We start from the raw sequence: 14,340 nt of genomic DNA, 5'->3' as shown, positions 1-14,340 counted from the left end.
CAAGTGGGATGCGTGCGACGATCTCGGTTCAAATACTTGATAAGAAATTGGACGACGCTTTAATTTTTCTGACCACAGATTTAACTTAATTCATTGAGTCAAATCTTGCGCAAGATCTTGTACCATTTTCTGACCAAAAGAATACATGCTTTAGCGTATTATTTACTTATAACCGTATGTTATAGGATTTTTCGATGTTTTTTTAAATAATTAAATTTATAAAGTCACTTTTAAATAATAAACAGTTTATTGACAACCGCTAAAAACAAATTATATCTAGAAACGTAATTTTTAATTCACCTTAAAATGTAAAAATTTACTTAATTAATAATCCCGGATTCCCAAAAAGCTAGCTTAATATACCTATCTGATCTTTTTCCATGAAAATTCTAATAACGGATTTTTTCTACACAAAATAACTTTTCGAAGCATTTTTCAAGACATGACCATTTCACCTATTTTTTTAAGTCAATTATCAATTCAATAATCTTTTGATCTGTTATAAATAATTAAGTATTCGATTGATATTAATTTTTCCGAATCGGTTATACGCATCCCCACCGTCAACAACTGCTCACTAGTCAAACTGGACAACAACCTTTCGAGGTCAATTCGATTCTTTGTTAAAATGGCTTTCCGGGTTACGGCAGATACCAATGTCAAAATTTTCTACGTTTAGCCGAAACGAAAACGTGTATCGGAGTCAATCACTGCTAAGACCCTCGAGTTATCGAAATTCACCAATAAAAAAATGCACCGAATCTGTCATTTTTAAACTCACCAATTCAGTCATTATTCCCTTTCAGCACCTAATAGTGTATAGGGCGCTGCATTGATTCACCAACCGCAGTGTATTTGGATTTTTTTGTTACATGAAGATAACACTGGTTAACATGACTTTTGTCTCGCGAATACCAATAGGCGAACTTAATACAATTTTTTCCTGTTTTTAAATATGTATTCTTTATTTCATCACCCACAGAACTACGTCAAAGTCATGGATAATATGTATTTTTGGTTTCATGTACCTCAAACAGAAATGAGGATTCCAGCCCAACCCGGAATTAAATTTTAAAAATGTTTTCGGATACACGTGAATATTTAAAAATTTTGGAGTAGGATGAAATATCTCAAAAACGCACGCAAAAATAAATAAAAATGTTAAAAATAGTATATATAGTTTAAAACCGTAAATAATGACGTCACTCCTTATATCTACGTGTAGTATTTCCGGTTTCCGCTTTAAAGCCCCCGCACCTTGTAAGGAACGTTTTGACCATAGAAAAAAAAGAGTATAATTTGTGATTGAAAAGTTTTGACATTTCAACAGCGTTGCCAGATCTACCGATTTACCACAGCAACCAGAGATTATGTCAACTTTCTAGGTTTTTCTAAATCGAAACGTTCGTAAAAACAACCATAACACAGAAATGAGCAAATTACGATAAACTTAATGAAGTAATCAAAGCAATATTCCATAGATTCATGTCAGTTTTGTTATTGGCTGGAGAAATACAACTTACCGTGGTCAGTGAAAGTTAGAACGCTAACCGTTTCATGACGTCACTACTGAAAAGTGACACACTAATTACAGTCATTTGGCGCGGTATTTGATAAATGTAACTTTAAAAAATCATATCTTTATAAATAACGCACAAAAAAGGAAAAAAAATTTTGCATAGTTAAATAGTACGCTAATAGAAAATAAATAAATTAAAAAACAGTGGAATTCCTCATTTCCTAAAATTAGTGATGCAAAAAATAAAGAGGGATTATTTGTGGGTCAAAAAGTAAAAATCTGCTATTTTTCAAATCTTCTGAGAGCAACTTTTGTTTTTATTCCTCAATGGCCAGAATCTGTAGATTAGTAAATTCGTTACACGCATTACAGCATGTGGGAGCGTATCACAGCCAGAAAGAATGAGTCTTCATTTATTTTTAAATAAATTAAATGGCATGTTAAATATATCAATAGATGAAAAAAAAAGCATTATAGTTTGAGCAAGAGCGATAGAGGAAAGAATGTTTTGCATAGTTGGTGCTAAAGACTGGCAGATGGAAGAAATACTTATTTCTTGTCACGCGAAAGGGAACATTAAGATTAGTTTTGGGAGAAGGTTAAAAGAGTCTACTATATTATTTAATCATTTAAATAAATAGCATAATTTAGATAATGTGGGTCTATTTCAAAGGAAAAAAAAAACATTTTGTTCAGCAGATTGGCTATAAGTGCAAAGCGTTTTATTGATTTTATAATCCAGGTGTTTTAAAAATTTTCGTTGAACATTTTCAATCCTTTCAATGTTTGTTTTGTATCGTGGGATCCACACAACGGATGCAAACTGCAAAGTTACTGCGTACAAAAGTGTTGCATAAAGTCTTAAATGTATTTGTTTTTTTAAAAAGGTTTTGAAATTCTTAAAATGATCTTAAAAATCTTGTAAGTATTAACATATTACAACAGAGTGTGTAAAGTGGCCACTTAAACCAGCCAATGATTGGTCATAAACCCTGTAGATGCCTAGACTTCTAAATTACCTTCTCTAAATTGTTCTTCATCTCTATTGTAATGTGTTAACACTTAATTAGGTTAAATTCACCAAACCGTATTCGTTTTATTCCGTTCATAGAACAGTTGTATAATATCGAACTATAAAATGTTAATTGTAAAACTGTTTATTTAAGGTATTATAATACTCGTATCATCGCTGCGATTTTTGAAAGTTTAGTAATTTTTAAATAATACGGCGCGTAACGCCACTAGTTTTCTCTGGAGAACTGTTCTCATTAGTGGGTTGGCTTTCGGGAAACCGGAAATCTATCGAAATACTCTATCATTGATTAATTTCGATATTTAGAAAACAATATTTAGATAAACAAACCAATGAATGACCGCAAAAATGACCGCAATAATAATTTTTTGTCATTTTGCGTGGAATGCCCCAGAGCAGAGTTATATTTCCGTAGAGATCCTTTTCGAATCGTTTGTTTTGTTAAAATGCCACTTGGAAAACTTGTTTTGTTTCAAAACTTGTCGAAACCTGCGCCAAATACCGACCATTTTTTTACTAAAGTATAATAAACAAAATATTAATTGAAATAAAACAAAATGAAAAACATACGTTATTAATTTCTAGGTTTTGGGATTAATAAATCCGGTTATCAGGTTGATCAATAATCTGGTGTAATCATTGACATATTAATACATAGACGCGCCGCGCCTCCCAGAGTAAATATTTTTTAAAGTAGTGACACGAAAACGTACCCATAGTTACAAAGTTTGTTTGTTTGTACCTGGGACGCATTCAACGATCATGCATAAGCTACCGTAAATGAGTATCCTCCAATATAAAAATGTTTTAATTATAACGTTAACAATCAACATTCTAGTGAAGGTAATATATACAGGGCTTATGACCTGTCGTTAGCTGGTTTAAGTGGCCACTTTACACACTGTGTAACATTCAACATTCTGCCCATATTTGAACATCTTTATTTCTTCAATTATTTCATCTGTATGTTAAATTAACAGCTCCCCAGGGAGTTAAATCCAGTCCTTGTCTACAAAAATTTGGACAAACTAAAATATTCTTGAATCGAAATTAGTTTTTGGTTGATCCCAATCAGATTCGTTCCTTAAATTGAGTTGAATTTTTGAGATAAAAAAATAATATCAACTCACAATCATTATATTTTAAAATGCATTGCTATCAGGGCAGCCCTGTAAACTAGAACAGCTTCGAAATTGTGCCGCTAGGAGAAGTTTGACGTTTACAAAAAATATACTAATATTTGAATATTAATTGTTTTAAGGCTGTAGTCGGGTAAAACGCACGAAAAATGAGGAAATCATACGATTTTGCTATTTAAAAACGTATGTTTTTTAAAAATCGCGAGGCCCTTACCGGAACCGGTATGAAGGTAATAAAAACATAAATAAGATATTGTTAGAAATTGAATATTACAACCAGAATTATCTTCTTAAAAAAAAGAGAATACAATTCTATAAAAAAAGGTTTCAACAAAAATATTTCAATAACTACATTTTCAAAGGAAAAGGAAAATGTCACCAAATGTTTGTGATACAAAATGGTTGTACCTATTTCTTGTTTTTCTATTTCTTTTCAAAAACAAAATGTATTATTTTGCTTCTGCTATTTTAATGGTCTATTTATTATCACCAAATCAATAGAACAAATTTTAGTTCAATACAATAAGAATCGAAATACCAAAGTTTAGTCTAAATTTGAAATGGCGTAATCATCTGCCGGTCGAAAATGAATTATATTTTAGTTGTATAAAACTTTTAAGTTTATTTTTTATAGAAATACCTTGAAAAATTATTTAATGTTTTAAAATGGCAAAATCGTATGATTTCCTCATTTTTCGTGCGTTTACTCGACTACAACCTTAAGCTTTTTAATCAATCTTGAACAAATATCAATGAAAAGTCACAAAATTAGTTTTACAATGTTTATCCGAAAGGTTATTACATGTTTTCATGACACAAGCATCCGTTTTAGTTTGGATTAATCGAAGAACGACTAAACACGCTTTGGGCATGACTGAGCGTTTGGGCATGAGTTGAATGTCATCATTTTTAAGGCGTCAGGGCATGTCCATGAATGTAATATACACCGAAACCTCTTATCACACGTGTGATGGAAACGTTTCACGCTGTACCGCGTAAAATAGTTTTTTTTTATTTGAATATTTTTGTTTTTTTACAATAAATATAAAAATATAACAGAGTATTAAAAAAATAAAGCATAATACCTATCAATGAAATACATATCAATAGAAAAATAGTAAACAAAAGTCCCACAAAGGCATGGCCTGTTCGTGGGTATACAAGAAAATGTAAATGAATTTTTGCTCCTATAATAAATAATGGACAGTTATAATATTTTTGAATAACATAAGAAAGAAAAAATAAAATTTTCTGTAAAAGATAATATGGTATTTTTTTTATTTCTATAGTAATTAAAAAAGGAAATAAAAAATATTAAAAAAAAAAAAAAAATATTTAAAGGGCTACAAAATAAATCATAGAAATAAAGAGTTCATATCTTTAGTTTGAATCCAGGATAGTGCATGTTTTTTAAAAGAAGGAAAATTTTTAAAGTCTGGAATCAATGAAATATTTTCAGTAAAAAAAGAATTAAAAATTTTTGGGCCCATAAAATATGCATTTATTTACATCGAGGAACAAGTCCCAATTGCATGGAACCAAAGTTGTGTGTTGAGTTGGGACGAATATATGTATGTATAACATTTAAACAATAAAGATCACCATATTGTACATTTAAATCGAAAACGAATTAAGTAAAAAAAAAAAACATGAAAATGAGTTAATATAAAAAAAACGACTTCAACGAACATTATCTATCTTTCTGCATAAAAAATGCAACATTTATTTATTTACTTATTTAACACTTTATGTACATATACAATATATAAACATATAAATTGCCCTAAGGCAATATTTCCGCCCTACCCAAACCGTTCAGTTTGAGAAAATTACAAATTCATGGACATATTAAATCTTACAATTTTATAAAAAAATTAAAAACAAAGATTAACAAAATAAAAATATAAAAAAATATTACTATACCATGAAGAGAGGAGAGGGGATGGGAAGGAAGGAAGAAGGATAAAGAAACAATTAAAATATTTAGGTGGTGACATTTCAATCTTGACCTTAATGTAAATAAAGAAGGGGCGTCTCTTACATTAGTAAGTAGTTATTCCACAATCGAGCGGCTACTACTGTGAAAGAGAAGGCAAGAAAATTAGAGCGATGACCGGGTATTAAAAGGGTTCTCTCGTTACTAGAACGAAGAGATAGTCGGTGTGCATTCATTCATTCGGGTGGGAATAGGACAAAACCGTTACATCGGTCTCTTTGTTACTCAGAGAATTTATGTTCCGTGTCAGTACGGAAGCGACGCTTTTAGTGTTGTGTTTACATTGCTGTGTGAAGGACGCCACGCAGACAAAGATAGTGACCAAAAGCTGGTTGAGTCGATTTTACTCCGATACATATGGCATGTTTACTTTTAATTTTAAATATTAAAACGACCAATTTAGCTTTGCGATTGTTTCGTCCCGGCTTACCGATAATCTTAGTGACTTATTTAAGTTCATGTCATTTTGTGAATAAATAAAAACACGTGTTTGGTGACCTGATCTGACCTAATAAAAATTATGTCATTTTCTTTTTTATCAAAGTGCATTTGTTTGTTTGTTTTTTTTTTACAATCTAGTAATGATTCATTAAATAAATGTCTTGTTCAAACTTATAATAACTTATTTTTATTGCACTTTTTTTTTCATAGATTCATAGCTGAATGACATCGGTATAATTTTTACTTAAAAATTTGGTGTTTACTTCGAAAAATACGAAACAATCGACGAAAGAATACGAAGGTGTCACAATTTACATTCTTCTTTTGCAGTTTTTCAAAAAGTTGATTTTTTGAGTTGAGTCGTTTTCGTCCTAAGGGTGCGATGTATATTACATATAACTAAAACATCATTTTAAAAATACATAGCATAACATATAAAAGAACAAGCAGTGAAAAAACATTTAATGAAGCTACAATATTTTGAGTTTTGTCTAAATGTTTGTAGACAAAAGATTGGATTTCATCCCCTAGGGAGTCATTAAGATTAACAAATTACAACAGGGATGGAGAACATTTTAGAGAAGGGAGTATGGAAGTCAATGCATTTACAGGGCTTATGACCTGTCATTGGTTGGTGTAAGTGGCCACTTTACACACTGTGTAACATTCACCATTTTACCTATGTTTTAACATCCATATTTCTTCAATTCTTTCATCCTTTGATTCAAGGGAAGTTAAAGAACTAAAACCTTTATTGTTGTGAAGAGATTGATGAATGGAAAACAGTGTTGATAAATGTTATCAACACCGTTTTCCTAGGAAACCACTCTCTAGTCTCCGTTACGACGGCTGTCCACCGCATCACCGTTCACTACGGCCGTTAAGATACGGGCACCGCTGTCCAAGGAAACCCTAGCTTTAAACCAGCCATTGGCAGGTCATAAGCCCTGTATAAGCCTTGACTTCTTTATTTATTTATTTTATTTATTTATACTTTTACATTGTTTATATTCTATTTTTTATACATAATAATGTTCCCTCAGTGGGGTGTCCCGTGCCGAGGAAAACATTTTACAAAATGTAGACATTTTGATGTAGACATTTTTAACTGCACGTTGCATTTACAGAAAATTTCTTCATGGGGTCGATTATTTGGGATAGTTGCGAATGTGCATCTTCAGTGGTTTATTCTATGTATATGTAAACTTACATTTCACCAAAACGCTAAGATGGTAATAAATAAGATTGCAAAAAAATATCAATTTTGGGAAGGATCAGAAGATTTATTGATAAGGACTCCTGCAAAACTATTTACAAAGCAATTATTGAACCACGCGTTAACTACTGTAGTAGCATTTTATTTTTATCAAACAAAGAAAACATAGATAAACTAACTGTATTACAAAATAAAACCTTTAGAATCATTTTGAAAAAAAACAGATATACGAGGGTAAAGTCGATGGTAAATGAAATGAAATTATTAACATATAAACAAAGAATATTTTACAATACAATGATATTTGTTCATAAAATTATAAACTCTAATAAAAAACAGAATTTTGGAAAAAGAGAAAAGAACAAAATTAGGCTTCCATTTAGGAAAAAGGCAAAGTCACAAAATTCGATTTTATTTAAAGCAATTAAAAAGTATTACGAAATGGAAAAAAATATTTATGAAGAAAAAAACATATCAAAATTTAAAATAATGGTCAAGACATATGTGATAAACAATTTATAAATTAAATATATTTGCAATGTTATTATTAGAACACACATAACAATATGTATGATATGTGTGCCCTACTTTAAGATTTAAATAAATAAATATGTGCCGCATGTAATGTATATGTTTGTGTATGTTTTATATGTGCGTTCATGTGTGTGCGTGGATGGCTCGGAGTGTACATTCGGTATTTTTATTTATTACCTTCATGGAAAACACAAATGTTAACAATTATTCTTTTCTCACTTGAAATTCTTATTTATTTTTTTTCTGTCACATTTAATGTTTATATCTTTTGCATAATTTATTAAAATCTTGATTGGTCTTTTTATGTTAAAAAAATGTTCTTTTTAATACTTATTATCTATGACTGTGTGTTTTCTGAATAAAATAAAATAAAAAAAATAAAATGTGAAACATGCCTTAAATTAGTTATATAACGAAGTTAACATAATAATAATAATAATAGGTAATTAATCTAATCAACCAAATTATTATTAACACAAAAAACAATATAAACTAAAATAATCATAACAAACATAACCAATTTATATAAACCAATAGAACAAATTTTATAAACAGTACACACATTTTACCTAGTTGGCTCCACTCATTGATTCGTGCGCAACCCACCTCCGCTATCCATTTTTTAATAGCAATTTTATATTGTCAATTAATAAATGCGTTTGTAGTGTCTAGAGTCGATTATTGTAATGGTATCTAAGCAGGTCTACCAATGAACAAAATGACTCGCCTACAATCTGTATTGAATGCCACAGTGAGACTTATTTTCGGAATCTCTAAGTTCAGTCATATCACTCCACTACTTCGGGAACTACACTGGCTACGTTTTCCACAGAGGGTCGAATACAAACTCTGTTGTTTTATGTATAAGTCACTGCATAACTCTGCTCCCGAAAATCTAAGGGAACTATGCATTCCAGATGAACTAGCTGACAGGCGTCTCACGCTTAGATCAGCTACGTCTACGGCGAGAGGAAAAGTTATTATACCTCTACGCAAACAGCGCACTAAATTTAGTGAACGCGCATTTGCGGTCGCAGGCCCTATGGCATGGAATGTTCTCCCAGCAGAGCTGCGAGGCTGTGAAAGTGAAGTGATGTTTCGGAAAAAACTTAAAACCCACTTGTTCTCTAAATTATTTGAATAAATCCGTAGCATGCGACAGAAAAATAAATAGTTTTAATTAAATTACAAATTTAAAAGCTTCAATTAAATTAATTTAACAATAGAATCACTATGTAAAGCGCCCTTGAAGTATTTTATTACGAAAATTACGCTATATAAGTTATCCATTATAATAATAATAATTGAGAGTACTTACTAATTGTCCTTATGGATAATGGAAGTAGATTGTACACTTTAACCGAGTAGTGGGCCAATCCTCTTTGACCGAAGGTTGTTTTTTTAATTACTTTTTTTTGCAGCATCAGGGTGGAGTATCTAGTAACTCTTGTATTTGTAACGGAAGTAAAGAATAATGTTTATGTGCGTATAGTAACAGAGCTTTTACATAAATTATTGCCTTGCATTACCTTCTCTAAAATGTTCTTCATATCTGTTGCAATATTAACAGCTTCCTAGGGAGTTGAATCCAGTTCTTGCCTACACAAATTTGGACGAACTCAAAATATTGTTTTATTTGTTTGTCTAATTTATTGTTTTTATTATCTTATACAATTTTTTATCTCTTTTACAGCTTTTTTACATCTTATTTTACACCAACTATATTTCTTAACACTGTTCTATTTTTTATTTCTTTATATAATAATTTTAACATTGTATTTTGTTTATGCAGGTACTCATGTTTTGTATAACCTCTATGTATGTAAAAAGCCTTATAGGTGTAAACAATCAATAAAAATGTACATACTTTAGCCATGTTATTTTTAAAACATTCAAAAAGAGGTTCCGGTATTCATTCATATATTTTATATTAAATGTGCTTTTATATTATTATATTTATATTGCTGCAATTGGTGGAAGATTTCAACGCATCACAAGACACACATTATACATGTATCGTGCCAATCCACCCGGCCGAGTACAATTAGGGTGGGTCGATACTTTTTAAATATTTTTTTGAAAGAAAATTTTGAAGAAAGAAATCGAGTTGATGTTAGTCTGCCTCATGGTTCGTGCGTTTGTCTGCCAATTAAAAAATAAAATTAATTAAAAAAACTATTATTATACTATGAAAGTATTGGCATAATAATACATAGACGTGCCCCATACGTAATATATTTTTAAAAGTAGTGACACAAAAACTTACCCATAGTTACCGAGTAAGTATATTTTTATTTTTATACCAGGGCTGCATTGAGCGAGAATGCAATACTTCAAAAAATTGGAGGATACTCATTTATGATGCATAAAATAAGTTAATATATTAATGTTAACAATCAACATTAGTTTTTGGTGGATCCCAATCAGATTCTTTCCTTATAATTTCGACTCAATTATTTCTTTTTACTGGATTTTGGGTAATGAAAAAATTATATTTACTCACATATTATATTTTCCTATTTCAAAAACGTATTCCTATCGGTGCCTACCTGAAACTAAAAAGAGCTTCGCAATTGCGCCGCTAGGCGTAGTTTGAGGCTCAAAGAAAATAGTATTTATATTTGAATAATTATTGTTTTAAGCTTTATTAATCACTCATGAACAAATATTTACCGATGAAAATCTATAAAATGATTTTTATCATGTTTATTCGAAAGGTTTTTACACGCTTTCATGACACAGGCAGGCATTTTGGTTTCGATTTTAATCATCACGCCTGCTGGCGGTCGAAGAACCACTAAATACGCGTTGCGTATGACTGAACGTTTGGGCATGAATTTAGTGCCATAATTTTTAAGGACTCGGGGCATATCTATGTGTATCAATATGTTGATGGACAAAACTCAATTCACCCTATGTTTTTTTTATCTGGCCGGGTCGATTTTTGCTGTGGAGCGGAAATGGCCAAAGGGTTACAATTGGTGACAGATTGAAGGGAACATCTAGTGAGTTGTGTTTCTAAGATTATTCGTTGATCCCCTCATAGTTGTGTTTGTCATTCCAGATGTACATTTGAAGCGCTCCAGCTTTTCTGGCTTCATACAGGGACACACCGAGACGGTAGATAAACGTGGTACGTATTTTAATATGTCATTTATATTTACAGCGTGGGTAAGCTCCTCCAGAGAAGACATCTTGCCGGAACAGCAGAGCTTGCAAGAGCCCGACAACCAGCGGAGAGACGAAGACAGTATTCTCTTCAACTCCTACGGGCTGTTCGACCCCCAGCTCATCCAGTACTCCTGTATCTGTATCGACTTGCAGTCCTGTCCGGCTGCCATATCCGTGTTCAAGAACAAGCCCCCGCTTAAAACAGAGCTAGACTTGATCAGACTCTTCACCTGCGGGTACGAAGGGTTCAAGCCGCTGATTTGCTGCAATCTCTTCGTCGAGAGTGTGATCATCAGGAGACACAGGAAGCAAAAGCGAGCGCACTTTTCGTACGGAGGCTACGGAAGCTATAACCGTAATCGCCATCCGCAATCGAACGTCCGCGATAAAACGAAGCACCACTTCTTCTGGGACGGTTCATCCTTTCCACACTGGAGCCACGCTCCGAACGATGCAGACAACTACAATGGGCACGATTGTTGGACTCCTCATGAGCACGAAGGGCGAGGATACGACAGACCCACGGCTAGACCCGCAACACAAACGATGCCTCCGGTAGTCGAGACAACTACAGATATTGTAACAACTCTACCGGCAACTGCACCGATGACAACTCCGCCAACGGCACCGGAAGCAACAACCACACCGGAAGTACCCACGATCGTTCCGGAGGCTCCCCCAACAACAGTCCTTCCAGAATCAACAACCATGTTATTAACGGGAAAAGAAGCAAAAAGAACACTTCTCAATGAACAGAACTGTGGAACTAAGATAGAAAGCAGAATTGTCGGAGGAGAAGATGCTAAACTTGGAGACTATCCGTGGATGGCCAGATTAGGATACAGAAGTGAGTATAATCAAATACATTTATCTTTCTATGAACGGTATATATATAAAATTTAAAACTCGTTTTTGGCCTTTCGCCTTATGTTGTACCTATATATGAGGAAAAACTCCGTAAAACCACATTCACGGTTGACGAAGTTATTGTTCTCGGTTGTTTTTCTTTGGGGGAATATAAATGTTTTATTATAATCAGACAAATAATTATAAAATAATGTGAGTGCAGGCGGCCTCCGTGGTGTAGCGGTGATGATGCTTGACTCACGCACGGAAGGTTCAGGGTTCAATTCCCAGAATACTAACATTCAATGTGATTTTTCTTTGTTATTAGGCCACCTGACTTCTAATTAGAAATGAAATTTAGTTATATATTTATAATATTGACATATTTTTTAACAAATCCGTCAAAATACGTAGACGTAAAAAAAATATTCAGGGAGCTAAAGTTTTTATTTGATTTACATTTTGAGAAAATAAGATTAATACAGTATTTTGTAAAATTTTACACAATGAAATTATATGATAGTTTGACAGGGATTTGATTATATCATAATATTGCACGATTGCTGAAATACATCAATCAAATTTATGCAAATCACAATGACACAAGACTTCACTCAGTTTCAAAGTAACTGCCAAAAGTAAAACGGCCTTGGTCAGCTCCCATCGGTGGGCATCGTCGTAAACAGCCAAGCTGACCCTTTTTGCCTCGCTGACCCATTTATTGACCGATTTCCGTATTTTGCCCATTTCTGTCATGGTCTGCAGCCTGTCCAAACTGCGGAGACTCGATTATAGTAATTCTCGGTCTTTCAGGGAACTCGGAGCCGAGTATCTTGTTCAGGTGCGGAGGAACTCTGATCAACGATCGCTACGTCCTCACGGCAGCCCACTGCACCACAAATCTTCCGATCGGTCTGCAACTGTAAGTAAAATTAAATGAAATCTCTCCCGCCGTATATCGGATACCGTATCTCAGGGCTCATGTCCCCTTGACGGTGCCTGCATACAAACGAAAATTGCTCGTTGTCAAACAAGAAAGGCGGCACGAATGAGCTTTTCGTAATCTGGAAGCATGGGCGTCTTAGGGTAGAAATAAAATAATTCAAATTCAAATTATTTATTCACAAAGTAACATAACGAATAACAAAGGATTTAAGACGTTAAATTGGAACTTTATATCAAACCAAGAACCCTTGAGCAATGGTTCGACATTATTAAGGTATAATCTCTCTAATAGCAAGAGTATTTGCCTCTTAAACATACTTTCACCAATGTGAAAGATGTCGATCTCCAAAGTGATAATGTTCAGCTGCTGACTGCTCTTCCAATCGGCATGACCAGAGGCAGGTTGGTTCTGGAAACCGGGAGGTAAAACAGTCTGTGCTGACACTGTCGGAGATAGCCATCAGGAGCACAAAAATTGATACTCTCTAAAATGGCCGAGTTATCGATGAAATAATTCGGAAGTATACACAGAGTGACTGGAACTGAACCCGCCATGGCAAATTCGCACATAGAGGAGATCGTTTGCTAACTATTGGACCTTACTTTCCCTAGCTAAGGTTTTATAATTTGAGGCATATGTCAATTTTTATGTTTTATTGAGATTTTTTCAAAATTTGACCTTTAAGCTTTCAGAACATTATTTTTATAATTATTTAAGTATTTTTTATTAATTGTTCGCAGCCATTAATATTTGTGATTAAAATACGTCGGAACTTGCCTCAAACTGGGGTTAAAAATAAAATATTACGCCTTAAAAAAAACTTTACGATCAAATTTAACATGAAATAAAAATAAAACTACGATGTTTCAATAATTTATTCTATTCTAATTTAGTTATCTAGTCTGTCGCCTTTCCAACGGTACTAAATTAAATAAAAATTAACACTGAGATCATGCAAAGATACCGTTGCCACCGTTAGCAACCTCATGGCTGGTATTCCAAACGCTCTCGTGGCCGTATTATCTCGTGTATTTGCATACAAAATACACGAGAAAAACTGTTTTCTCGTGCCACGAGAGTGGTTCAGAATAGCACCCCAGGGCTGGTATTCCGAACGCGTTTACAGCGCGCTATAATGCGTATTTAGTACGTAAAAACGCGCTTTACCGCGCTATAATTTCGTTTAGAATACCAGCCCAGGTAGCAACAAACCTTTACTGAATTGGTCGGTACGAAAATCATAATTTATTTTTTTAAAGTTAGCAACTCCCTGGATATAAATTTAGTACCGTTAGAAAGGTGATAAACTAGAGGACTAAGATTCTAACTTTCTTTTTTTATGGTCTTTAGAACCTCTTTATTTTTTTCCATCCGTCGGAGAACGTCATCGTTTCTTTTTTTGTATCATTTTTTTTTTATTATTAATAAAATATATAATACAAAAATTACATATTATGCTCCCAGGAGTTATTAGAAACACATTTGGGACCGTACCTAAG

At 33.0% G+C, this 14,340-nt stretch overlaps 1 protein-coding gene across 4 annotated transcripts in view; it reads left to right on the top strand.

Moving 5' to 3' along the window:
• LOC148282623 (CLIP domain-containing serine protease B8-like) overlaps positions 1-14,340 on the top strand; it is a 43,835-nt gene that overhangs the window by 17,790 nt on the left and 11,705 nt on the right. For 2 of the 4 annotated variants that reach the window (XM_088224778.1, XM_088224777.1), the window contains exons 2-3: positions 11,045-11,896; positions 12,709-12,817. In XM_088224778.1, the coding sequence (XP_088080904.1) occupies positions 11,045-11,896; positions 12,709-12,817 (961 nt within the window). Of the gene's footprint in view, positions 1-10,942; positions 11,897-12,708; positions 12,818-14,340 lie in introns of all 4 variants that reach the window. The other 2 variants (XM_088224776.1, XM_088224775.1) reach the window with 1 other exon arrangement.

Source organism: Micrasema longulum, unplaced genomic scaffold (assembly GCF_059751315.1).
Source record: "Micrasema longulum isolate JH-2025_06_02 unplaced genomic scaffold, ASM5975131v1 h1tg000309l, whole genome shotgun sequence".
Taxonomy (NCBI): domain Eukaryota; kingdom Metazoa; phylum Arthropoda; class Insecta; order Trichoptera; family Brachycentridae; genus Micrasema; species Micrasema longulum.
Note: the sequence above shows the minus strand (reverse complement) of the source record. Positions and strands in the feature narration are given on the sequence as shown.